General features: G+C 47.9%; 10 protein-coding genes across 10 annotated transcripts; 8 read left to right on the top strand and 2 right to left on the bottom strand.

The window, feature by feature from the left end:
- Positions 1–89: 89 nt before the first annotated feature.
- Positions 90–2297, top strand: HD556DRAFT_1441400 (uncharacterized protein; the record flags this gene model as incomplete). Its single annotated transcript, XM_041306289.1, has 4 exons — positions 90–674; positions 729–1019; positions 1074–1635; positions 1672–2297. 4 exons carry the CDS (start codon positions 90–92, stop codon positions 2295–2297), a joined length of 2064 nt encoding a protein of 687 aa, XP_041162072.1.
- Positions 2298–2366: 69 nt separating this feature from the next.
- Positions 2367–3260, top strand: HD556DRAFT_1441401 (uncharacterized protein; the record flags this gene model as incomplete). The annotated part of the gene is made up of 3 exons (XM_041306290.1): positions 2367–2653; positions 2747–2925; positions 2980–3260. The coding sequence occupies 3 exons, from the start codon at positions 2367–2369 to the stop codon at positions 3258–3260; spliced, it is 747 nt and encodes a 248-aa protein (XP_041162073.1).
- Positions 3261–3651: 391 nt separating this feature from the next.
- Positions 3652–5506, top strand: HD556DRAFT_1441402 (uncharacterized protein; the record flags this gene model as incomplete). Its single annotated transcript, XM_041306291.1, has 6 exons — positions 3652–3943; positions 4012–4082; positions 4118–4200; positions 4258–4804; positions 4861–4884; positions 4946–5506. 6 exons carry the CDS (start codon positions 3652–3654, stop codon positions 5504–5506), a joined length of 1578 nt encoding a protein of 525 aa, XP_041162074.1.
- A 353-nt stretch (positions 5507–5859) lies between these two features.
- Positions 5860–7277, top strand: HD556DRAFT_1306901 (uncharacterized protein; the record flags this gene model as incomplete). The annotated part of the gene is made up of 6 exons (XM_041299971.1): positions 5860–5955; positions 5977–6336; positions 6387–6747; positions 6798–6860; positions 7160–7211; positions 7250–7277. The coding sequence occupies 6 exons, from the start codon at positions 5860–5862 to the stop codon at positions 7275–7277; spliced, it is 960 nt and encodes a 319-aa protein (XP_041162075.1).
- Positions 7278–7463: 186 nt separating this feature from the next.
- HD556DRAFT_1441404 (uncharacterized protein) lies at positions 7464–8033 on the bottom strand (the record flags this gene model as incomplete). Its single annotated transcript, XM_041306292.1, has 2 exons — positions 7464–7601; positions 7665–8033. The coding sequence occupies 2 exons, from the start codon at positions 8031–8033 to the stop codon at positions 7464–7466; spliced, it is 507 nt and encodes a 168-aa protein (XP_041162076.1).
- Positions 8034–8458: 425 nt separating this feature from the next.
- On the top strand, positions 8459–8936 carry HD556DRAFT_1441405 (uncharacterized protein; the record flags this gene model as incomplete). The annotated part of the gene is made up of 2 exons (XM_041306293.1): positions 8459–8757; positions 8804–8936. The coding sequence occupies 2 exons, from the start codon at positions 8459–8461 to the stop codon at positions 8934–8936; spliced, it is 432 nt and encodes a 143-aa protein (XP_041162077.1).
- A 1010-nt stretch (positions 8937–9946) lies between these two features.
- Positions 9947–10255, top strand: HD556DRAFT_1234145 (uncharacterized protein; the record flags this gene model as incomplete). Its single annotated transcript, XM_041297645.1, has 1 exon — positions 9947–10255. A coding segment is annotated over one exon (309 nt), but the record flags the coding sequence as incomplete, so codon positions are not given.
- Positions 10256–11433: 1178 nt separating this feature from the next.
- HD556DRAFT_1195038 (XPG-I domain-containing protein) lies at positions 11434–11704 on the top strand (the record flags this gene model as incomplete). The annotated part of the gene is made up of 2 exons (XM_041296260.1): positions 11434–11549; positions 11572–11704. Coding segments are annotated over 2 exons (249 nt in total), but the record flags the coding sequence as incomplete, so codon positions are not given.
- A 9397-nt stretch (positions 11705–21101) lies between these two features.
- Positions 21102–21598, bottom strand: HD556DRAFT_1441410 (uncharacterized protein; the record flags this gene model as incomplete). The annotated part of the gene is made up of 3 exons (XM_041306294.1): positions 21102–21222; positions 21288–21394; positions 21461–21598. The coding sequence occupies 3 exons, from the start codon at positions 21596–21598 to the stop codon at positions 21102–21104; spliced, it is 366 nt and encodes a 121-aa protein (XP_041162080.1).
- A 666-nt stretch (positions 21599–22264) lies between these two features.
- On the top strand, positions 22265–26268 carry HD556DRAFT_1431302 (uncharacterized protein; the record flags this gene model as incomplete). Its single annotated transcript, XM_041304995.1, has 20 exons — positions 22265–22422; positions 22475–22478; positions 22580–22601; positions 22653–22892; positions 23661–23952; positions 23978–24054; positions 24106–24127; positions 24151–24332; positions 24360–24734; positions 24804–25077; positions 25146–25191; positions 25242–25267; positions 25318–25348; positions 25402–25461; positions 25507–25633; positions 25688–25807; positions 25862–25928; positions 25976–26022; positions 26053–26072; positions 26152–26268. The coding sequence occupies 20 exons, from the start codon at positions 22265–22267 to the stop codon at positions 26266–26268; spliced, it is 2307 nt and encodes a 768-aa protein (XP_041162081.1).
- Between the last annotated feature and the right edge of the window lie 174 nt (positions 26269–26442).

Here is a 26442-nt window from a genome sequence, read left to right on the forward strand (position 1 = left end):
AATTAGTGCTGTGCTATACTACTAGTACTAAATTATGATTTGACTGCACCTGAGTATGTCGTTACCTGCAACTCCGTTCCTACTGCTAGATGATTGCCTACTGTCCTAACTGTCTCAAAGAATTTGCGAATCCGTGGGCTGTTACACGACACCTGAACCAACCTCGTACTTCCTGTCTACGATGGGCCAACCAGCTTGAGAGTGCATCACAAATTTTGCTCGACCCTACTAGTCAGGAAGACGAACACACAACTGAATCGTCACCCAATCAAACTCCAAGCTCTTCTCTTGATTTTCCAATGGACTTGGAATATGAGGTGCTGCTTGGGCACTGGCAGGATACTGACATACCTGTGGATGACCTGGATTGCCTCTACTCTGATGAGGGAGTCGCAGTGAACTTGGAGAGTGATGTTCCAGGGTTTAGTGCAGAATCTTTGGGCAGTCAGGCTTCGGGGCCCCGGCCTTTTGTTGAATATTTCAGAAGCGCTGCAAAGGTATATAGGCGTGGCCAAACCTTTCAGGATTGGTTCAATGTGGATGCATATGCAGCCCATCACAAGGAAAACATTTACTATCCATTCGCCTCCCTTCAGGACTGGGAGCTTGGCAGCTTCCTCTTGCGCTCTTCATTAAGTATGGCAGCCATCGATGAATTCCTGTGGCTCGAACTGGTATGTCTTGATTTGGTGATTGTGTTGTCACTGGAAGTTCTCATCTCTCTGAAGGTCAAAGGATTGCCGCTCTCCTTTCGCACAGCGAAAGATCTTCGGGGTCATGCAGAACTTCTGCCTCCTGTTCCTAAGTGGCAGTACCGTGTCATTTCGATAACTCACCCGACAAAACAGCCAGTACATTTTTACTGGTGCGATCCGTTAGATTGTATCGAAGCACTTTTTAATCACCTGCTTTTTGCAAAAGAACTCGATCTTACACCTACACGTGTATATGACACAGTGGAACGTACAATGCGGATATACAGTGAATGGATGATGGGGGACACCACATGGTCAATGCAGGTATGTACCTTGGAATCTACTGAAATAACTTTGCTAACTCTCACTTGATCATAGTCGCAACTTCCGGATGGTGCGACACTCTTAGGTGTCATACTTTCTTCCGATAAAACCAATATCACAAACATGACTGGTGGACACCTTGCTCACCTGCTCCTCATCAGTCTTGCCAATGTCAAGATGGTGACTCGAAACAAGGCATCCTCAAATGCCTTTCTTCTTACAGCACTACTTCCAATCACTGAATTTCTGCATCCAGTGAAGCGGATGCAGAGCGTCCTTGAAGCCCGCTTAGTCCACCAATGTCTGAATATCATTCTCAAGCCACTGAAGCAAGCTGCGCGCATTGGGCGGATGATGTCAGACCCGCTTGGGAATCTTAGATATTGCTTTATACCCCTGGCTTCATACATTGTTGATATGCCTGAGGCATGCATGCTTGCATGTGTTCGAGGCAAGACCTCACCAGTAACCCTCGCTATGTACAAAGAATTCGGAGATGACTTCTGTCACCCACCATGCACAGCTAAATCGACTCTCGACCAGCTTGCAAGCATCAAATGTGATCCCCTCGACGTCGGAGGCTACTTTGATGAATGCTCTCTCTTCCGCCTAAATGGTGTGTCCTCACCATTCTGGCATAACTAGCCACTAGCAGATCCATCTTCATTTCTGACACCTGAGGCCCTGCATCACTGGCATTGTGAGTTCTATGACCATGATGTTCGGTGGTGTCTTAGAGCTGTTGGTGCACAAGAATTGGATTTTCACTTCTCTGTACTACAGCAACTCATGATGTTCCGACACTTCAAGGATGGTATTTCAAATCTCAAGCAAGTCACAGGAAGAGCACAGCATGACATGCAGCGTTATATGGTTGCTCTTATTACTGATGCAGCTCCTCCTGGTGTCGTCATAGCTGTTCATGCACTTATGGACTTTCAATATCTCTCGCAAGCAACAACGATCAATGAAGCGCATTGCCAGTTGATTCTTGACACACTCAAGGAATTTCACGACCACAAACAAGAGGTCATTGCATGTGGTGCACGTCGAGGCACAAAGAGCAACAATGTTCTCGATGACTGGTATATCCCCAAACTAGAACTGATGCAGAGCATTGTGCCCAGTATACGCAACATTGGCTCCCTTGTGCAGTGGTCTGCAGACACGGCAGAGCATGCTCACATCACCCTTATCAAGGATCCTGCAGATTCCACCAACCACAACAACTATGACGCACAGATATGCCGGTTTCTTGATCAGAATGAAAAGTGTTGAAACTTCCGAATTACAACATCTATTATCGCTCAGTCTCAACCCCACCAACAGACCTCCGCATCTCCAATGATGGATGATGATTTAGACATTATAGGTCCAGGCATCAATGAAGCAGATCCATATGCAGTTGCCGATGATTTCTGGGGGCCAAAGCATACAGTCACCAACTTCTTCAAGAAGGCACAGCAAGTTTCTTCGGATACTGAAGCAGCCAAACCTCTCCATACATTTTTGGTTGGTCCTAGTATAGCAGTCCACCTCAATTTCGACGCTTCCATACAACACATACTGGTCAACATTGTGGCTGAACAATTCTCCCTGCCTGACTTGCGGGGAGCACTCGCTGACTACGTTGAGTGAGAGGGTTGCACAGGTCTGCCAACCTTCCACAAGCTGTGTGGACCACGCTGTGCACGACCTGATGCTCCTCTGCCATTTAATAACCTCAGGGTCTGGTTCAAAGTACGTATACAGCAAGCAGCGTACCATGGCCAATCGACTCCTGGTCCTGCCCTCATGGTGAATGCATTTCCTCCGAGTGCTACTTGGAAGTATGGTCGCTATGACGCTGCAATATTCGCTGTTGATGACACTAAGCTTCAACAGTGGCCCATTAGTGGGCTTAAAGGTGAGTTTCAAGTATCTGCTTGTGTGCCATGTCTGATGTCTGAGCAACTTGCAGGCCACATGGTTGTTGAAGTGCACCTTATTATGCAACCGCTTCCTCCGCAACGAAAGTCCACCATTTGGGCTGCACACTTCCTGGCTTATGTTCAACGCCTGGATGTCATACCTCAGCGACACGGAAGCTCATTGGAACACACGACACACATGCACATTTTAAAATGTGCAATGCGATCAGCAAGGGTTCCCTTTGGTGACATACTCCCACTGGATCAACTGTGTTCTTTTGCTCACATCGTCCCCCGCTTTGGTCCTGCTGCGTCTGACAGCAGAAAATAGTACTCACTCTGTACAGGTGTTTTTCTTGAACAAGTATATTGACAAGGAGTTTTACTATGCAATCTCGAACTCGTAGTACTAGTACTAGTAGTTTTTAGAGCAGCCTCAGGTACTAGAATACTATCACTGAATAATATTGGTAGATATCGTGTACTACTAGTATTTTTTACTACATATGTGTTGCTGTACAACACTGGACATCATGAACAGCCTATGCAGTACCAGGACGCGCTGGGCAGTGCTCCACAGCGCTGTAGAGCGCTACTTCTCATGATGCACGTGGTTTTTCTAGCTGACTAAACTGACATTGGTGGGGCTCACAACTGACTGGGCTGTGGCACATTGACAGCCCAGTTGTTGTCATACTGTCTCAATGCCTCTCACTACCATTATGACTCTTCCAGTCATGTACTCTAAGCTCACTATGAGCTCTGGATCCAAGGGTTGGCTCCCAAAATTACCTTCCAATCCTACTAGTAGTCCCTTAATTTCCTCTCCAAGTCCATTGGCGGGGTGTGCACTACTTCAGGTTGAACAATTTCAGAAACCAGCAGAATCTACTAGGACTATCACACTCCCAATAGACAGGCAACTTCCAGACAAACAAGTACTCGCAGACCTCAAAGCAGCAATGCAAGCAAGACTTGACATCACAGATGATGATCAAGCCAGCTTAAGCTTAGGTTAATATTTCTCAGATCGCTTATCTCAATCTTCTTTCTGACCATCCATCATCCTCATCATCTTACAGAGCATTGTGCAATTATTCTTGAAGCTCTTCAAAACCCACAATCAAACACTATCATAGGTTGTCTTATCATTGTCGTTGTTGATATCTGACTCGGGAACTTTTCAAGGTCATCGCTGGCATCACACTTGCAGAGTACATGGCAGTATTAGCATTTACATCTGAAGAGAGAGATTTTGAAGTTCAGGCAAAGTGTGCGCTGTCATCGACTATCCCTTACTACTTACGGTACTCATGACATATTTACAGATTCACCTATTTTGAGGACACACAGGAACTTCAGATCATGCCTCCCCTCCCTGTCCATGAACAACTGGCTGCCCACCTTTTCAAGGCCATCAACAAATTCACAGATGCTCTTCCATACAACAAACTCTTAGTCGACGTGACCGTACACCTCAACCACTGCATCCAAAACAAGGACACCACAAATATCCCAGATTTACACGTCGTTGTCACGACACAACCACCAGAGGATGACAGTTCGGATGACATGGAGATTTCGAAGCCTGTCTCTAAATGGGTTGGTGAATGTGGACTTTCATCAGACTACAACTTCATGGTGCAGAAGTTGAGAATCATGTGTGACGGCCATCGTGACATTGATCTTGCCTTGATCATGTCCTTCAAAGAGCGGGTTAGATGGCAACAGCCCAAGAAGACGAGTATTGCCACTCAAACCCTTCATACGAGTCCCGTATTAGAATACGAAGAATTCATCCCTGTGCGCATCAAGAAGAATCTCAAGTTTGGTCCAGTCACCCTCCACTCACATGTATGGATCGACATTAGCAAGGTTTGATACAGTGTATTCAGACGTGGTGTGGATGGCCACTTTGATTTTAACAGCAGGAATCCAGACACGTTTGGAGGGGGGTACATTTACACAATTACTATCCACGTCTTCTATATTCTAATCCCAGCTTGCTCCCTGCAGACTCTTTACCCGACAGTAGAGATGTCTGACGTCGAACACATGCTGAGGGATGGCGCCAATGCATTGAAGGAGTATATTGTTTCATTGATGGAAGGGATGAGTTTAGAGAAGTCTGCAATCCACCTTGTGCGCAATTCCAATCCCTCTTTCAAGCTCATTTGGGGGGCTGGTGTCAATCAAATATCTTCCACCATATATCTCACAGCTTACTGCCGTTACTTGGATTGGTGCAATCACAAATACAGCAAATGCAAGATCTCACCGACTGCCCAATCCTCAAGCACTGGTGATCAGAATATCGCCGCCTCCATCTCGTCTGATCCTACTACATTGGCCTCCTCGTCTGATCCTACGTCGGCCTCCTCGTCTGATCCTACATTTGCCTCGTCTGATCTTACAGTCCGTTCAAGTTCACCCTCTAGGCTCTCGCTTGATGTGCAATCTGAGCCCTTGGTAAAGAAGGCCAAGACCAAGCCTATTGAGGAGCCCGAGGTGAAGTCGAAGTCGAAGAAGATAAAGACAAAGACTCGCAGAAATGGAAAGGGGAAGTCGGGGCTCTAGGCTGGAGCTGTATAGTGAGTCATCCGCGCATTTGAAGTCCATTTTCTCCAATGCTCTCATAGCACATTATAACTTAGATGGTTGCCTGGGCACTCGTTGCAGTACTAGTACTACTAGTACTACTTGTAGCCTACTCTACTCAGCCTGTCACCATCATTCTCGCTTACATACTGTCATGTTACTCTTAATGTACCTGCCAATGTCTGTGTACTTGTAGCTTCTTCGCATCAGACTACAGTAGCATTACTAGTAGTGCTAGTGCACATTGTATTTGAATCATTGTCACATCACGACTTAGTAGAGCTGTCACTGGTCAGTCACAAGTGCTCGGCGTGACGACAACTTCTCAGTCAATGTCTTCCAACATCCAGCCTATGACATCTGCATCTGTTAAGAGCAGCGAAACTCTTTCAAGTCCCCGAAGACACTCACACAAGGCTCAGACCCTTGTAAGTGCACATCGTGCTCAGGCTGGAGATAGTATTTCGCAAAGCATTCTGCCTTCTGGGTTGTCCAGCACACCCAGACCTGTGAACACTACTACTACTATCTCCTCTGAGACCATCTCTCGCAAAAAAACCCTACCTAGCACACAAGGGGCTTCAAACTTCAAGAACACTCAAGTTGGAACTCCCAGGGCTATGGGCACGCTCCGAGACTGCCAATCCCCTGCATTATTGCATCATTTGACCAGCATGCCACCGAGCATTGCGCATTATAGGTTCAGCATGAAAAGTATCCCATTGCCCAAATTACCAGCAATGATGCAGCCAGACCACGAAGACCAGGACCATGAAGATGAAGATGAGGACTGCAAAGACAGCCTGAGTGTAAGTTCATAGGTAATGACATGCACTATCTGAATGACAATGTCCCTTAGGAATTTACAGACTCCAGCGACACTGACCGCACAACCAATGAACTCAAAGCACAGCTAGTCTTGAATGCAACCCGAGCACAACAAGATGTTCGCCTTGCGGAGAAGACATTGGCAGATTGCATTCTGAAGGAGAACACTGTGCTTGGGAAACTCTACAAATTTGAGGCTACAGTGGCTGAGAGGATGCTGGAGGATGCTAATATTGACATCAGCTTTGTACGCCATTCTGTCCGCAAAAGCGGCATCACTTTATATGAGGACTCTAAGCCTCGAAAACAATGTCGTCAATCTACTAGTAGTCAAGTTGACACTAGTACACTCAGGCCAGAAGGAGACTCAACTCGGGTACCAGGTACCAGTAGTTAGTTGTTTTTATCTAACCACTTCCACTTACACATTTTTTACTGGCAGGATCTGCGAGCGTGACTCTGTCCATGACATTCGAATCTGAGGCTGCAGGATTGGACTTGGAGTGTGTGTATTAGTTGTTGTACATCATATCGCAACAATTCATGCATCATAGTAGTACTACTAGTGCTCACTACTACTACTTATACCCTTTGGATATAGTAACGTGGAATTGTACTCTAGTAGTAGTACTATTGCAGTTTGTTTTATATACTACTGGTACACTTGAAAATTTCAAGTGCGGTTTCAGTCTGAATCCTGTTCCAGTTTCAAAAATTCCAATACTCAGGGTTTAATTTTATCAAGTTTGAAACCACTTCCTAGTACCAGAGTAGCAGACTGGCTTGCTGTAGTATGCTATGTAGTACTGCCTCGATCATGTAACACTGTACCGTCTGTAATACACTACAAGATGCTGTAAGTTGCTATAAATATATCACTACACATTGCTACAGGTGCTTGTGCTGCTGTAAGATGCTGTAAGATGCTGTTAGTGGCTTGGGCAGCTGTGATAAATTTAGGGTTTTGCTGATGGTTCATGCCACTTCTTTGCAACGGCATCATCCTTGCTCAATATATATGTCTTGCTACCCTTGGCATAGCGGAATGCACCCTGAGCCAATGGATGGTCAAGATTTCCACCAAAAAATGTGCGTGCATTATTGCATCTCAAGCTGCTGCTGAAGTCCGCTGCTCTGCGATGCTGTTAAGGATTTGCTGATACAAAAACCTCTTGCCATTTCCGTCGCTGAATGCATGCCAGAATGAGGCAGTGTCTGGGTAATGCTGGCGCTCCTCGGCAATGAACTAGACAAAGGTTTTGATTAATCAAGAAAGTGGAGCTTGCGGCAAATCAAAGTGAGAACACACCTTCCAGTTCCCCCACTCAACCCTTAGAGCATCCCAGGCTGTTGTTTTGACCCCCTTTGCCCTTTTGTAGAACTTACCCCAGTGTTTTACAGGAATTCCGCGACCACCCACACAGAGCAAGTTTGAACTCTCCCACTCCTCGCACAACCTGTCAATATCCTTCAAAAGGTGAATTGTTGGTGGCTCTGGGACTCGTGTTTTGTCATACTCAAACCGTTCATCACCAAGCAGAGCAACTCCAAGTTTAGCTGAGGGAATGGACTGCTGAGGTATGGCACGAAAATCCAAATGGCCCGGGGGTGAACTGACTTGCTGACTTGACAGCAGTAGCACTGCAGTAGTTGTACGAGCAGCCTGAGCTTGACCCATAGTAGGCTGTGCTTGGTGGGGAACATGGCTCTTGTGAACCAGAGACAGTGCAGAGCGGCAGACCAATGTCCGTACTGTCTGAGCTTCTCTCTGACATCAAACTTTGTCATTCTTCAGTTTCTGTTGGTGAGCAAATTCAACTAATGTTTCAGTATGCTGTGCACATCTTAGGGGCCTGGATCTGCTTACACCAGGAATTGATAGGTGACGAGTGGTGTTCCAGGTGTATACTCCTGGCCAAGGATGGGTAGGCAGAGTATTTCGTCACTAGATTCCGGCATGATTTTGCCCAGAGTGAGTAAGGTGTGTCAAATAGTAGCTCTCACACTTAAATGCAAATCGAACCAAACCATTTCTGCACTATGTCGGAAGCATCCGCATGTGAACTAGTCTGAGCCGTCTCACACCTACACTTGTTACTCACTATGTCTCTAGCTCAACTCAAGGGTGCCACTGCTTATCTTGTTGACTCCCAAGGCATTAGTGTCAAAGCTGCAGCTGAAGACCAAGATGAGGAGGTAGAATCCCTCCTCAATAGCTTCGACGTCGACAATAAGGCTGCCTGTGGCATGCTGCGCATCAGCACAAATGAAACTAACACCCTGTCATCGAAACATAAGAGGACACCTGCTGCTGTCCCAGTGCACCATGACCAACTGTCAGCAAGCCTTGAAACAGCCTCAGCAGGTGTCATTGTTGACACCACTCTGTCAGATTATCAGCGGTACATATCATATTCTGTCTGCAAACCTTGTTAACATGCAGTACAGGTACTGGAACCAATTCAAGGACTTTTGTGTCACTATAAACAAGGTTGTGTTGGCTGACGATGTTGATGGTCTCTATCCTAATCTTCCTGCTGACTTTCCCATGTGGATTGCACTCTGGATAATGGACAAGTGAGTTGTACTACCATTTGGACTTCTTTGTGCTGCACATACTGACTCAGAGTTCATAGATGTGATGAAAATGATATCTGGACTGGCAAGGCAAAGCCTCCGAATTTCCCACGTGTAACATATGGCACTGCACAGAAGATGCGAGCTGCTGTGAGCCACAAGTTCGGTCGTGACCACAAGCTTGGCACACAGCAATGGTCAGAACATCCAACAATTGCTAGAAAGTCAATCGGAAACCCTCTCAGTCACAGTCTCACAATACATGGTTAGTCTTCATTGAAGGAAGGCAAGTATTCTGTACATCTTCCTTTGCAACTCTGGCTGACATCATTTGTCAGGTACGGTCTGGTGAAGCTGTCACAAGTGCTTGAGCCATGGATGAAGCAACCATGAAGCACCTGTGGGATTTTGTCTGGGCAACACCATGCAAGGAGTATGGACCAACATCTCGCAAACGAAAAGCTGAAAATCCAGCAGAGTGGGCAGGGTTTGTGATCCGCAGTATGCTTCTGCTACTTTATTTGGTTTCAATGATCTGTCTCCTGCGCTATGACGAGGCCTTATGGATTACTTGGGGAGATATCACTTTCCAAGTCAAGGACAACTCAGTTGAAGGAAACTGGCTCGATGCTTCCACAGAACTATTGCTCCAGGGTGAAGGCTTCTGACCTGCTGACTTTCGTGTGAGACTCGAGCTGCTGTTCAGGAAAACACATCAATATGGAGGTGTGTTGCTTGACGAGAATGCACAACATATTGGAGCTGACTAGCAACTGTACGGGGATAGGATAGCACCATTCTATGTATATGCTGATGAGCAATGTCCATGGATGTGCTTGGTGTGAACATTTGCAGTTTGGTGGATGCTAGCAAGAAAGAAGTGTGAGAATCTTGATGGGTTTGTTTTTCAGAAGAAAATTGGCACAGACAGTATCAGTGTCAATCCCACTGATGGCATGGTGAGTTTTCTATGCTTCTTTGCTTAGCTTCTCGTAATTTGCATAAATTTTGTAGACCTCTGATGCATTCCTTGAATGTTTCCGTAACAACCTCCTGGATATTGGTGTGGACCCACATCCTTATGGTACTCACTCCTTCAGACAGGGTGGATGCCAATTTTTATACAAGGTATGCAGATGGGACTTCGGGGACATCTGTGATTGGGGAGGATGGGCCAAAAACTTCAACAATCCAGGTACAATCTTCAAGTACCTGCTGTCATGGAATGACAATCCTCATGAGAAGCGAGAGCACTATATGAATCCTAATAGACCACAGAAGGACCCTTGCCATGCTTGTGGTAGAACCTGTCATTGTGCTTGAGACTGTACTAATACACTGGAGAGTAATGGTAGATTGTTCCTCCACGCGTTTCCGTTCCTCTTCCGCCTCCTTGCGCTTGCGCTCTTCTTCCTCCGCCTCTCTCCGAGTGTCCGCCTCGAGCCGTGCGATTTCAGCGACCATTTCCGCCTGTCTCTCTTCGAGGAGTTGTCGGGCGGACTTCTTGTTGCTGGAAGTGGAGTTAGACATGTTAAAAGCAGTAATAGGAGTTAGGGGGAAAGTTTTAAACGTTTCCTGGGCGTTCCGGCCTACTTATATGCTTCAGTGCTATTTTTACGAGCTCCGCCCATCATCTCACATTCATAAAACTCCGGACCGGACTTCCGAATCAGAAGCCTCGTGGGCTCGGCCCTAAGGGGGGGATACTGTCATATCCCGCGTTCCGGACCCGGACCTATCACACACATCATTTCCGGAAGTCCGGATCCAGCCAACGTCTATCTATGTCCGGATCCGACCCGCGTCTAACTTCTGTGCCTTATTCCTTTGTACGTTCCTACTCCAGTTAGACTATATCATTTTCTGTACCTCATTTCATTTCTGCCTTTATTTTCATCTGTTCTAATCTCCGGGTTCATTTACTATTTTCCGATAGACTAGTGTTTGACTTTTCTATACGCTCCGTCCACAGCTTTGTATAGCTTCGGACTGCGCATCTCTGTTCTCCGATAAGTCCTCAGTAGTATATAAACCCTGTAGAATCTATGTACATCCTTAGTTCGAATATCATCTTAGACTCTGCTCATTCTCTCCTCCGTCCGACTTGAGTTTCTCTCTCGTCGACCTCCGCTCGTCTTAGGATCGACTCCTATAGACTTGTCACCTCCGCCTCTACCTCTGGTAGTCCTCCGCTGTTTCCTTTCTAGTTTGGACTTCGTCCGGATTAGTTTTATCTCTTGTTTCCGAACGTCTGCCGGAATTCCTGCACATCGGACATCGGACTCCAGACATCGCCCGACGCCCTCCGGACATCGTCCGGTAACCTTCGGACATCGTTTGACAGCCCTCGGAAGTTAGGGGCACATACTCGGGTAAGGGGCGCAGCGCACGAGCTGAAGCCAAGCCCTTCAGATCCGACCCTTGAGCACGTTCTTAACAATCACTGTGCGTTGTTGTTCTTTCCCTGCATTTGTCGTTAATGTCATTTTTTATCATCTAAGGCTGCAGGCGAAGCTGAAGTGCAGCTAGCATTGATGAACAATGCAGGAATTGTTGATGCTGTCATGACAGATGACAGTGATGTCTTCGTCTTTGGAGCTAAGACAGTCATTCAAAAGTAAGCTCTTTCTTTTTCTCAGTTTGACATTCTCATCTGATGCGACCATCAAGCTTTACACCATGAGTGCTATCCAGGAGCATGTGGAGCCCTGCCTTATTGGTGATGCCTTCGTGACGATGGCTATCTGCTGTGGTGGTGACTACGATACAGTATGTTAACTATCCTACAGACACTTTCTCTCATTAACATCTTTTTCAGAAAGGTCTTGCTGGCTGTGGCCCTGAGACTGCTCTCCATCTTGTTCGCTGCATGAACACCAGCATACTGGCACATGATAGCATTCCACTGGATCAGGCCCTGAAGTGGTGGTGGGATGCTGCTCAATACCATCTTACAGATGATCCCACTGGGAAACTAGGCTGAGCTCACCCTGCACTGGCCCGCTCGCTTGCTGAGTCATTTCCTGATCCCCATGTCATTAATCTGTATGTGCAACCTGCTGTCACCCCGCTCGCAGAGTTGCCTGTTGTGCAATCTCCTGCCCCGCCTGATCTTGCTCCACTGGCCTCAGTCATCCAACAACTCCTGGGCTGGGAGCCGAAAAAACTTGTCAGTGCCTTTCATTCCACCATCTGGCCTATGGTTATCTTGCACGAAATACTCGAAGTGTTACAATAACATGTAACCGAGAACCCCTCCTACGGAGGTCACCATGACCTTAGCCCCTATCCCGCCATATGCACCGTCTTGGAAGACTTACCGACTCAACGGAGACTCATAGAGACGCCTAGAACGGCCTGGATGCCGTTAGATGACCTAGACCAGCCTAGGCAACATCTGGACGGACCTAGATGGTCCTCGACCCGGATCATGGAGAAGCTCTGCTTCATGGTCAGAAGAGAAGCCGCATGCCGCAGCATGCGCAGTTAAGCTACAAGGCATGTTTAGCCTTGAGGACTAATAGAAGAGGCGTGCAACACCTCATGTATAGATAATCACCCGCATGGCATCAGATAAGATGCCCTTGTATAGACACACTTATACCTACCTACCGAACGTAGTATTGGTCTGTGCACACGGACGACAGTATATAGAGCAGACAGAATCATGTATATTCCCTACTTGATTCTACTAGGTTTTCATCAGAACTTCCTCTGTGTGATCATCCCAATCACTCAGTCTAAGCCGCACCTAAAGGAAAGCCGACACTACCTTTAGTGGAACCCTTGAACCTCTCATTCGAGAGAAGAACCCCGTCTCTCCAGTAGCGAGCTCGCTATCAGATTAGGCAATCCGCCTAGGGAGAGCTCGACCTATCCTAGTCCGTAACACGAAGACCTTGCCAGCAATTCGCCCGCAAGTGACGAGGTAAGTTCTCAGTCATTCTACACTACTAGACACACTGGCACATACTGTTCTGCAGAATGATCTCACCTCTTGCTGCACAAGGGCAGTGTTCCAATGCCATGCTAAGCACCCTAAGAAAGTTCTTTCGGGCATTGCAGGACATGATAATGATGTACCTGTCTGTAATCTGGAGCGGGCCACACTTCACCTGCTCGAAGTGCTGACTGGAAGCTCTACTACTCAGGATGATGAGAGATCATCAAGCAAGTATATTCGGGTGTGGCTTGCAGACTGGATCTACGACTGCTGGGTACAGACAATGGTCCTGCTCTCTCCAGGGCCTTCAAATTCTCGTGCAAAAGATTTAATTGACCTCAGAACACACCAGAGCCATACTCCCCAGCCATCTGCTCCTGCCATCTCCATGGCCACCATGTCTTCTGTGGATATCATCGACCTCACCAAGGATGAAGATGTGACTGGTGGTGCGCTCATTGACTTCACACAAGGTGAAGGAGACATAGCAGGGATCATTGATCTCACAGGTGAAGGTGAAGATGCCGAAATCATTGACCTTACTATCTGACTGTTTGTGTAAATGTTTGCTCCAGTATAGTGTAATTGTATGTTGTTCTTCTACGAATATTTTTCGTTTATCTACTCTTGCACTCGGACTCGGACTGTTTCATTATCTCACATCAGAGAAGTGGAAGGACATTGAGGAAACTCGGAGGGTGTTGGCTGAATGCGAGCGGGAGCGTCTGATGAAGGCTAGAGCGGATAATGCGTCGGAGGTGAGTTGGATGAGGTGTTTATGTTTTCCGGAGATTCATAGAGTCTTAGTCCTCCGGTCCGATGGATCCAGAGGTCGCATGCGAGATGTGCGTCACCAGGCGCAAGGCTTGCACCTGGGCAGTAGCGTCCAAAACGCCTAGAGTGAGTGTTTGTTTTATCCGGATCCGGATGATTGCTAATGATTCCGGAAGATCCGGACATGTGACCAATGCCGCGCGTCTAAGGAAAAATGCGTCAGCGGAAATCCGCCTGTCAAGGCGCCGGCCGGCAAAGGCAAAGGCAAGAAATGCGCGCGTCCGGAGGGATCTCCGAGTCCCAAGGGCAAAGGCAAGCGGCGCCAGAGGAGTCCGGAGGACCTTGACGACGACGTGGAGATTATCTCCAGTCCCTGGACAGTTATTGGGGAGGGGCAAGACTGGACGGAGTACGACGACCAGGCCTGGGTCGCGGCCACCAACAATATAGTGGCGGAACTGGCCCGGATGAATGGGCTGATGGAGAGGGGTATTGCAGCGGCGGAGGGAAGTAGAGCTCCGATGGACCGGGTGAGTGAGACCATGCTCCGGTTCATGGAGGAGCAGAGGGAGTTTCAGACTCTCTTCATGGAGAGTCTGAGGGGCGGGTTCCGGATGCATGTAGAGGATGCTCCGGAGGAGGAAAATGCTGAGGAGGCGGAAAAGGAGGCCGGCAGATCCGGTGGAGATATGGAGATGGACTCTTAGGTCGTCGGATCCGAAGTCCGGATATCGGACACCTAAATAAAGTACATATATGCATGTCCTTTTTTACTCTTTGTTAGAAGTTGGTCCCGGCTTTTCCGGATATGCCGAGTGGAAATCCGATAGAAGTTCCGGCGCATTTCCGAGTTCGGTTGCGAGTATCCAGGAAGTTTCTTCGTCCGTCCCTTCATATCCGGCCCAACGTACTAAGTATAGTAGTTGGCAGTGACGTCTCCGGCGGTCGATCTTGGAGTCCAGGATTTCGGAGATTTTGTATTCCAGTTCTCCGTCGACTAATACCGGAGGCGGAGGAGGTTGGATGCGATTAGGAATAGTGTTCGGAGTTGCGGGTTCTAACTGAGAGACATGGAATATGGGGTGCACAGATCGCATAGCGTCCAGAAGATGGATGGTGAAGGAGTGGGTGCCGGGACGAGCGATGATGTGGAATGGTCTGAGATTCTTTTCCGAGAGCTTTTTCGATGGTCGGGTCGAGCGGAAATATTTTGCTTTGACGAAGACCTGATCTCCGACTTTGAAGTCCGGAGCGGGTTTCCGTCTAGCGTCCGCAGGTCCCTGATATCGTTCTTGGGTGTGGGACATTTCTTCTCGGGGGAATTGGTGAAGCTCGTCTAGATCTATGGCATAGTCCCGGGCATGGGTGGATGAGAGATCACGCTCCAGATGTATGGAAATGTTCAGGTGATAACCCTTATTGGCGAAGAATGGTGAAACTCCGGTAGTAGCACTAGGAGCGTTGTTGTAAGCAAACTTGGCCAAGGGTAACAGTTCCAACCAATTATCCTGCTGATAGTTGCAGTAGATCCGGAGGTATTGTTCTAGGGTTTGGTTAGCTTGCTCGGTTTGTCCGTCGCCTTCCGGATGATATCCGGAGGTGAAATGGAGGATCATATCTAACGCTTTTCCGAGCGACCGGAAGAAGTGGGAAACGAATTCCGTACTGCGGTCGGAAGTAACATGAGACGGAACTCCGTGCTTGGAAAACACATGGAGGAGGAATAACCGGGCGAGGTCCGGAGAGGTGATGGTGTCGTAGGTCGGAATGAATATGGATTGCTTGGATAGTCGATCTATGACTACCAGGATGGCTGTGAAGCCGGAGGAATCAGGGAGTTGTTCGATGAAGTCCATGGATATAGAATTCCACGGCTTCTCAGGAATGGGGAGTTGCTTCAACAATCCGTATGGTTTATGCCTCGGAACTTTGGCTCGGGCGCAGGTCGTGCAAGACTTGACATAGTCTTTGACATATGCGCGAATTCCGGGCCAAGTATATTCCCGACGGATAACTTCCAGGGTCCGGTTCTGACCGAAATGTCCGGATAGCGGGTGGTCATGCGTATTCCGGAGCACTCGGAGACGGAGGTCATTGGATTCTGGAACATATATACGGTTGTCGCAACGGAGAAAACCACTCTCGTCCACTGTCCATCTCGGGTCCGACGGACCCGGAAGATGACAGGAAGCGATAGGGTCATTAGAGAGGGCGGACAGAATGTCCTTATGAAGCTGCTCGACATCCATCAGTACAGCTGTCCGGAGCACCGGAATTGCTAGGTGTGATGCCCGGAGGGACGAAGCGAGCTGTTCTGTGGTAAATATCGGCCGGAGATTGTGTGGATTAACTTGAGCATAGTCCTTATCCCCCTCTTTGGGGTAGATGTCCCAACGTCTAGTTAGGCAGTCAGGCTTAGCTCCGAGTTTTCCAGGTCGGAAACGGATAATGAGGTTGGACTGATGGAGGTATTCCGACCAGCGGGCCTGGCGGCGGGTGAGGAGTTTTGTGGTAGCGAAGTACTCAAGGTTCTTGTGGTCCGTGATGACGTCTATCGGCTCGGCAGAGCCTTCAAGGTAGTGTCGCCATGATCAGAAAGCTTCGTAGATAGCTAGGAGTTCCTTATCATGGGTGTCATAGTTGAGTTCCAGAGCCGAAAGGGTCCGGGAGTAAAAAGCAACCGGGTGGAGCTCCTGGTCCAGACATACAATAGAAAGTATTCCGGCGATAGCATAGTCAGAAGCGTCCGTCTCAATGACGATAGGAACATCTGGTATCCAGTGCGTAAGCACCGGAGCGGTAGTGAAGGCTTTCTTGAGAGTTTCAAAGGATTTCCGGCAATCCTCAGAGAAATTCCAGGGAGCATCCTTGCGAGTGAGCCGCGTAAGCGGAACTACAATATCCGAGTAGTTAAAGATGAAGCGACAATAGAAATTTGCGAATCCGAGGAACGATTGAATATCCTTGACTTTCCGAGGTTCCGGCCAGTCGCAGATAGTCTGGACTTTGTCGGAGGACATTGTAAGTCCAGCCGGAGATAGGAGGTAACCGAGGTATTCTACAGAGTCGGAATGGAATTCGCACTTCTCCGGTTTAGCATATAGCCGATGCTTCCGGAGGCGTCGGAGAACTTCAAGGACGTGTTTTTTATGGGATGCAAGGTCTGCGGAATAAATGAGGATGTCGTCGAGATACACAATAACACATATGTCAAGCATATCGGTGAAGATGGTGTTGACAAAGCGCTGGAAAGCCGCTGGAGCATTGGTGAGACCCTCGGGCATAACCAACCATTCATAGGAGCCATAGCGCGTCCGGAAAGCAGTTTTCCACTCGTCTCCTTCCGCCATCCAGACTAGATGGTAAGCGGACCGGAGGTTGATTTTGGTGTAAACTTTAGCGTGGCTCGGAGAATCGAGAAGGTCGGAAATGAGGGGAAGCGGGTAGCGGTCTCTCTTTGTGATTTTATTGAGTCCTCGGAAATCTACACAGAGGCGTAGGGAGCTGTCCTTCTTCTTGACAAACAGGACAGGGGCTCCGTGCGGAGAGGATGAGGAACGGAGAAGTCCGGTCACAATATTCTCATCAAGGAATTTGCGGAGAGCTACAAGCTCAACCGGAGAAAGGGAATAGATGGTGCCAAGGGGCGGAGCCGCTCCTTCTTCCAAATCGATCTTAAGATCATAGGGACGATGGGGAGGGAGCTGTCCGGCTTTGCTTTTATCAAAGACATCCACGTACTCATGATATTCTGAAGGGATTCCGGATAGGTTCGGAGGTTCAGAGGAGAGTGTAGTGGAGCGGAGATTGACACCGGTGGGTCGGACGAAAATACAGAACTGGACTGATCCCTCTAATTTGCAGACCCTGCAAAAGGCAACTGCATTGATTAGGGAAATATTAGGAACAGTGTTATCAGCGGAGGGACTCGGCGAGGTTGAGGAAGGGATTTCCGCCGGAGCTGGCAGAAAAGAGGTCGGAGGGGTCGGAGGCACTCCATGAGGAATCGGACGGAAATCGATGCTGCCCTTTACCCAGTCAATCAACAGATTGTGTCGGGTGAGCCAGCTATATCCTAGAACGATGGAACAGGATGAGTCCAACGGAGTAACATAAAATGTTTCGGAGGTAACCATGCCGGTCGGAAACCGGATCGGTAAATCTACTGCCTCGGTAATAGTGGCATTAGAAGTACCATCAAACAGATGGAGCGGAAGTGGAGGGATTGCATAGGTTGGAATGTTATTTTCTCGGATTAATCTGGTTTCTATAAAACAATGAGACGAGCCACAATCTACAAGAGCCGGAAACGGAGAGATATCGGGAAAAGTAGAAATTGAAACGGATGGTACTAGAGAGTTCGGATCGGAAAAGGAAATAGCATTGAGGCGTAGCTCCATTGCGCGGGTTGAGTCAACGCAACCCTCGTCCCGCGCGGAGTCAGGAGGGTCACAGACTAATTTTTTGTCTCTTCCAAGACCTCCGGTTTGGCTTCCGGAGTCACCGTGCCAGCACGACCTTTGGCCGCATGGGAAGTGGACTTTAGGCAGTCCTGGGCAGTATGACCGGGTCCGCCGCAGAAGAGGCAGAGCTTCTTCTCCATGCGCCTCTGGCGTTCCTCGGAGGTGAGTTTACCATCTTTTCCGAGCTTGGACGTCAAGTCCGGAAGTTTGGCGGAGGAGGAAGCCGAAGCGTTCCCAGATTTTCCGCCGGAGTACTCTTTCCGGTCGGAAGTGGAAGTTGACTGCTTAGCAGGAGGCGCGGATGCGGAGGGTTTGGTTTCGCGGGAGACTTCTCCCTTGCGTTCCCAGTATCGAGCGTCGATAGTCTGGGCGAGAGTTTTGTATTGGGACAGAGTGGTGGGTTTTCCTTGACGACTGATTTCGTCCTTGATGCGAGCCGGAAGTCCATTGTAGAACTGACGGCGCAAAGCTCCATTGCCCCAACCGCGGACTTGGGAAGCTAGCTGCTGGAACTCTACAACATAGTTGTTGATGTGCTGTCCATCGCGCATATAGAGCTGTTCCAGCTGCATTTCCGCATCTCCGACCGGGTCATGAGGTCCGAAGTTAGTTTGGAGTTCTAACATGAACTCGGAGTAGTCATCCATCCAATCCGGACGATCCATTAGATCATCCGAAAGGAGGTCCGGCTCAAACCATTCAAGGGCCATGCCCTTGAGGTATGATTGCGCGAAGTTGACCTTAGTTCGGCCGGTATGGAAAGATTTCGGCTTAGCTTGGAAGTTAAGCTCACATTGGACAAAGAATGCCCGGAGTTTCCGGGGCTCAGTGCCATCGAAGGTATCCGGTTCTCGGACTTTGACTTTAGGGTCACCGGATCCAGAGGATTGGCGGTTGTTACGCGCCAGGTTATTGATGGCTTGGGATAGCCGGAGGAAGACCAAGTCTTGTGGACCTAGACCTTTGTTTTCATCGTCAGTCGGGTCTTCCGGAGGTTCATCATCTGGATCTCCGCCACCTCCTCTCGGCGGGTTACCGCCTAGGGCAAGTTCATCGTCGGAATCATTGTGCGGAAGATTTCCGGCAGGTGTGGGGGTGGGCATAGACGGATGTGGGCAATTCATGAGTTGTGAGATGCTGGAGGCAGTGCCTTGCGCACTAGCACGGCACTGTGAAAAACTGAGGAAGGCATTGACTATGGGAGTAGAGTCGCGTTGGGCGGTTACTACACCTGCTGCATTGAGAGCAGTCTGCGCCCGTGTAGGTGCCATGAAGTCAGATGTAAGTATACTCGGTAAGGTGTGAGTTTGAATATACTGTTAAGAACGTGCTCAAGGGTCGGATCTGAAGGGCTTGGCTTCAGCTCGTGCGCTGCGCCCCTTACCCGAGTATGTGCCCCTAACTTCCGAGGGCTGTCAAACGATGTCCGAAGGTTACCGGACGATGTCCGGAGGGCGTCGGGCGATGTCTGGAGTCCGATGTCCGATGTGCAGGAATTCCGGCAGACGTTCGGAAACAAGAGATAAAACTAATCCGGACGAAGTCCAAACTAGAAAGGAAACAGCGGAGGACTACCAGAGGTAGAGGCGGAGGTGACAAGTCTATAGGAGTCGATCCTAAGATGAGAGAGAAACTCAAGTCGGACGGAGGAGAGAATGAGCAGAGTCTAAGATGATATTCGAACTAAGGATGTACATAGATTCTACAGGGTTTATATACTACTGAGGACTTATCGGAGAACAGAGATGCGCAGTCCGAAGCTATACAAAGCTGTGGACGGAGCGTATAGAAAAGTCAAACACTAGTCTATCGGAAAATAGTAAATGAACCCGGAGATTAGAACAGATGAAAATAAAGGCAGAAATGAAATGAGGTACAGAAAATGATATAGTCTAACTGGAGTAGGAACGTACAAAGGGATAAGGCACAGAAGTTAGACGCGGGTCGGATCCGGACATAGATAGACGTTGGCTGGATCCGGACTTCCGGAAATGATGTGTGTGATAGGTCCGGGTCCGGAATGCGGGATATGACAGTGATCCATTGTGTGTTGAAGGCATTCAGGATACATTGCATGGGCTTGACCATCCAATGGTCTCTTGTAGACACGTGGTGGCCTCTTTTGACCTCTGGCCACTGGTCACCATCATAGCAGAAGACGAGTTGCACCGGTGTAGGACTGGAAGTCCTTACAGCCTCGTAGAGGCTATTTTGCAGTGTCCCTCAGCATCCTATTGCTTTACTATATGAAGCGCAGCTTTCCCGCGAGCCGCGCTTAGCGGCTGCTACTTTCCTGTGACGGCTGCAGTGTTCCCGCTCGCGCGCACAGCCGCACTTTTCTCGCGCTTCATCGGCCGACGTTCCGCATCCATCCATAGTCCAAAACCAACCCAATGGTATGTTATTCCATGATTATATTTACATATCAGACCATTTCTGCATTGCACCACCTTTATTTCGTCATAGACATATAGCTTTACATACCCTACTCGGTAGCGCGTGGGCTCGGCTCTGCATGACAGCGCTTAGCACAATACTTAAACACTAGCAGTACATATCATTCAGTAGCTTGTTTTCCGGACATTCCAGTAGCAACTCCCATTAGCCTACAGTTAGTAGCTATTGGCAATCCATATCCGTTTACTGCTTGCACCGCGTCCGTTATCGTCCACTTTACATCTATTTCTATTGTCTATCTTCTCTATCATCATCCGAACCACTCGTGCATCGGCCGCTTCGCAGCTGCATTCTTCCCGCGCCTTCGGCTTTCGGCCGCCGCTTTGTTCCCGTGTGCGCACCCGCCGCTTTCCCGCGCTTTGCATCGGCCGCTAAGCAGCACCTTCTGTGCTCATTTCTAGACCTTTGCTGCACTAGCTTCCCCTTTAGGGTCAAACGCACTTGTCCTGCAAGTATAGCAGACTAGGTGTTGGATGACCTACAACATAAAGATATTGGTTTGGAGCCTATAGCACCACACTGAGTTGTAAACCTACACCGGGAATTGCGCAAGCCAAGCCAGGCGAAATAGAAAGGTCTGGAGGGCAGGATTCATTCCAGTCTGAGCGTGTGCACGCTGCCATTTGCCTTGTTGGCACTGTTCAAACCATCCACTGCACATGTAGCAGTGATAATTATTAGCATCAAATGCAGACACACCCAACATGCGACCACTGACCTTGCATCAATGCCCACGACGTAGGACAGGTGAGGGGCGGGTTCTGCATATCGATCCGAGAGGGCGAGGGACACGATGGGCACTGTTGTCGTGGCAGGCTCGAGCACCTGTGAAGCCAGAGCATGAGGTCTCTGTCCAAGTGAAATACTAGCAGGGCAGTACATAGTACATACCTCCCATAAATGATTAACACCCATCGCGGTACCGGAGAAGGACGAGCTGCAGCTGTTGTATTTGCAAGAGAGATAGTTGTGTGCTGTGGCTGTGGATGTTGAGGAGGAGGATGAGGAGAGGACAATGTGGTAGGGCATACCTGTATTATCAATCGAGTGGCTATGCTGCAGCCGCCATGACTGCAAAGCTGAGGACTGTCAATTTGAAGTCCATCAGCCTGACAGTCGTTTTTTCGTGAAGGAAAAGACAAGTACTCACCAAAACCTCAGCTCCGTCCAGACGGTAGATTGATGGTCTGATGTGGGAAATTTGCAGTCAGTTCGGCATCTTCCTGGATGCATTGGACTTTGGCTCACCCAGTCATTAATCCAGATCCCTTCACCTCGCCCAGCAGTGGCTCAAGCTCTTCAGCGGCTCAGAAACACCCCATTCTTTCTTCCGTCTATGACGTTGATCACACGTCTCCTCCTGCGGTCCTTTTTTCTCCGTCGCCGAGCTGGTTCCTGCAACTGCCTGGGGTCGTGTCATCCTCAGTTTGGGTGTCGCATGGCATGGTGGCGGTGTTGCTTGCATAAGCCTGTGCGTGATCGTCAATTTGCTCGTGATCAGCTCTTCTTCATGTGTCCTTGGCCCTTGGGTACTATCGATCAACAGAATGTGTGTTTATATTTGGCCAACGTATTATTAATCAAAACCACATGACTGATGGAATATTGAACCTAGTAGTAGTGACATCAACTTGAAGTAGATGCGAAACAGGTTTCATTCTACAGGCAGACTACGACATTGAACTATTACTGGCCATGGTGGGTTGCAAGCAGCTGCCTACTAGCATACCTGGTGTGAGAGCTCAACGACTTGTTATCAATGCATCCTATGTCGCTGCAACATATACGTACCTCGCGCTCACAACGTTTGGTCTTGCCTTGTTACTTGGCTGCACACTGCATTACAAAAAATTGTGAAGAACGGGGTTGCTGGATACCCTGACGAGTGGTTTCCGTCAGTATCAGCCATGTATGTACATTCAAGTTCTGTTCGCTCGAATATTGAACCCGATATGCTTGTACCAGTACCACAGTATCAGTGACTGGTACCCCGAGTGTAATATTTTTTAGATTCTCATCGCTTTGACATCTGGTCAGTTAGCTGCTGTTGCTTGTGAGGCTTGTTTGTGATGGTCACACACAGGTCCACACTTTGCCCTTGTATCTTTGCAGTATTTCCTGAGGTGCTTGCCAAACACCAGTTTTCCGGGTTTCTTGTTTGTTGTAGGTATCGTTCGGACATTGATGTGCAGTGGTTGGGTATATATCATGTCCAACGATGACCATGACATGCATGATGTTCTCATGGTTACATATATCCTGTGCAACATGCCATGGATGTGGGGAGGTGTTCTATGTACTCCAATTGGGCATGTAAAAGTGTGTTGGCAATGGTGAGAATTATCTGAGATACATGCATGCATGTACTGACCAATAATCTACAGCTGCTATGTTGCAACAGGGTTAGTCAAAATATTGAGCCTCATAGCATACACACATGCAGCTTATTTTCTGAGAATAGGTTCTTCGTATCAATCATACCCATGATTTATTTCTTCATTCAGCACAAGATATACCAGATTCCTGGAGATCATAGCTGATTTTCTCAGTGCAGCTAGGGCTGACAATTGTGATCAATCTAGCATATACCCACTATTCATTTTTTGAGTGGTCCTTGATCTTGCTCAATGTTCTATTTGACTTGATCACAGAGCTTGACTTCAAAGCTTCTAATTACAGGTAAATATGAGCAGGCATATCTTAGGTGCTTGGTATTAACTTTTCAATATCCCCCAGATTGTACTCAGTGTTTCATTGGATGCCAGTGTTGGATGTGATAACATGTATAACCAACGACACCATCTTGTATGACCAATGTCTGATGTACTACATAGATTGCCTTTAGTGCCATCCAAAGGGACAAGTAGTGTGACTGAAACCAAACCAGAAGGGTTAGCCGTGTCGTCAAAGAATGAGCAAACAGTCAGCCATGTATCAGAAACTGTGCCTCAAACATTTTTTCAGAAAATGCAGGCTGCACTTACGCTCTCTCAAGATGCACGAGCAGTCATAGGTTTCATCTCAGATGTGTACTTGTGTACGTGTCCTAGTTTAACAGATTACACAGTCATCAAATTTACCACCTTTACAGCTTACTTGTTTTGGTCCATCTTCACGTCCCTCATCACTACCCTGTTCTATTTCTCTGTCTGGCAACTTGCACTTTCAGGCTTGGAGTTATCTTTGCTCGTTCTGCTCTCCTCTGCACTTTTGGGCATCAGGCCGTTGTGCACTTGGGCGCTTACGTGCAGTGGTCAGGTCATGTTAAGGGTGGTGGTGATTTTGACAGGCTCAGGGTCTTATGCCTTGAAGAGCCCCATGCAAAGGTTGATTGTAGTCAACTTTGCGAATATGGTGCTCCTGGTAGGGCAGACCACCAACTGGTCAGCTGGGAAGGATGGATATCAGGGTTTGCGACATAGTCCTTGGTCTAGAACTTGTATTACTTTCTCTAGCAAAACATGTGAATCACTCAACAAATCCTAGTATGTCATTTCAAATTTGTTGTGCTTTCAGTCCCTCTAACTACTTCGAAGTATGGCCAATGCTCAATGAAGAGTCTGGAGGATACAACAAAACAGGCCTTTTCTAGCATTTTGCGTGCTATATGAACTTGCCACCCGCCCGTCCACCATTCCAGAGGAAGAAAAGCAAATAAGTGGTTCAAAAGATAGCAGCACGGTTGCTTCACATGGATGGCTTGCAAGTTCCATTGCGCTCGGCAGCATGATTTTTATTCTCCATTGCTTCTTCATAGACCCCAGTACTAGCATTATGTGGTCCTGAACAGGATACAAAGACAGCCAACCTGAGGGCCCTCTGCCACATCTTCACGGCTCTCTCACTTTGATTGCACAGGCTATAGGTCTTGCATTGCCCACGATCCTCCCTGCATGCTGGCTTATCAATCCATTATGGTTCAGCTATGGCTGCACAAGTGCATTCGTGATGTACCGCTTCAGGGACTGGATGGGCTTTGTTGGTGGGCTGAACCTGGCTGTGTTTGTTATGTTATTGCTCCCTACTATCATTCGACAATCTGCCCAGCCAAATAAGTCTGGAAGGACATATACATATTTCACAGCATTCTTTGTTATGATTCTTTTCTACCTTGCCGATGTGTGGACAGTCACCTACACGTCCATGCCAGGGGGTGTGTACCTGCGTGAGTGCTCAGACTTGTAAGTTCTTTGTGAAAACACTTGTCTTTGTCGCTGAAATACTTTATCACAAGGGTCCTTGTTACACAATTTGTCACAACATCATTGGTGTTTGAATGGCCATCAAGAAAAAAGGACTGCAGCCAATTCCATAGTTCATATTCTAAGCTCGACGAGCTTCCTTGTTCGTCATCTCCTTACACTTTTCTTGCTGTCTGCTGTCCTTGTAACAATATACCGCTGGACTCCTGTTGGACCAAGACCTTATAAATTGGGCACAGGGATAATCAATGCTGGAATATGGACAGTGCATTTTGGTATCGACAATATCGGGCACGACAGCCAGAGGTTGATCTGAGATATGATAAGGTGAGGCAATTTAATCAAGGTCCTTTACTGCTGACATTGCTATAAAGAGATATGAAACTTGACGTAGTTGGCCTTCTGGAGACTGATCTACATGTGAATTATAATGCCAATCAATGAGCTGCTGGTATGCTAATTAGTTGTAGCGGACAGTTTATGGAAATTGTGACTTGTGAGTGTGCTGTATCCTCTGGATGAGCTCGGCTCACCCTCTTATATCAGGATGCGAGTCGCTCTCCAAGACCTTGGATATGTGAGTTTTCCTTCAGTGCAGCCATGCAGGGAAATGACCACACCAAACTTGAGTATGTCGATTTGGGCCCAGGCCCTAACATACATACATGGGGTGCTGCTCTACTTTTGAAGGTTAGTGTGAAATGACTCTTTTCCAATCATGCTTACCCCCCTTAGTTCCCTATTATTCACTTGCAACACCACCTCCTACCATCACCCCATGGTGAGCTCGTGCCAGCAATCAAAGCTGTGCTTGATGTGTATGGGTCAGAGGTAGCTGTAGTTGTATCACATAACGGTCAAGGTACATTCGGCACACTTTCTTTCTTAGTCAATTGTTCTTATGTTTTTCATCTAGAGCAAGACCCGCTCGACTGTAAATTGCAAAGCAAGGAGCTCGCATGCATCATGGCAAAGTCCTACCCTCACCTCATTATTTTCCTTGGATATGTAGTCACGAAACCACATATCAGTAGATGTGTGTGGCTTCCATGTCTTATATTTATTTCAGTCCTGATGAATCCTACAGCAGCGCCCTATGAGATTTTGGTGTATGATGGTATTGTACATGACATCGACCCACAGGACGGGGATCATTGGTGGGTGCTCTCTCAATATGCTGCCAGCCAATGATAATAAAATGCAGGTGTGAGTATATTTTGTACAGAGAGCTTTACCGGACTGTGTATGCTCGTATCTCATGAGGCATCATTACCGATACAGAGCTACAGATTGGACAGTTTGTCGTTCCCTGACATGGCTTCCAGCTTTGCGACCTGAGTATTGTCTCCTGGCTACTTCGTGTTGCTGACTGCATGACAGTGGTTCCCAATGGAATACTATGGCAACAACAATGAGGGAGGTATGAATGGGCATTTTTACCATGTGTTTGACACTGTGAGGCTTCAGCCCATTACAGGCACTGATATGACATACTAATATTATGCTGATAGCCGCTATATTATAAATTACCTGAGAGTGCACAGGTTTAGGAGTGTACCAGTGTGGTTGTCATCTGTATTGTTATTTTGTTGTGGTTTTTGCACCTGGACCTACATATGTGAAAGTTTAGGAAAAAAAATCAAACCATAATTATCTGTCATGCTTATACAG

The sequence above is a fragment of the Suillus plorans genome, assembly GCF_016647745.1.
Source record: "Suillus plorans strain S12 chromosome Unknown HD556scaffold_18, whole genome shotgun sequence".
NCBI lineage: Eukaryota > Fungi > Basidiomycota > Agaricomycetes > Boletales > Suillaceae > Suillus > Suillus plorans.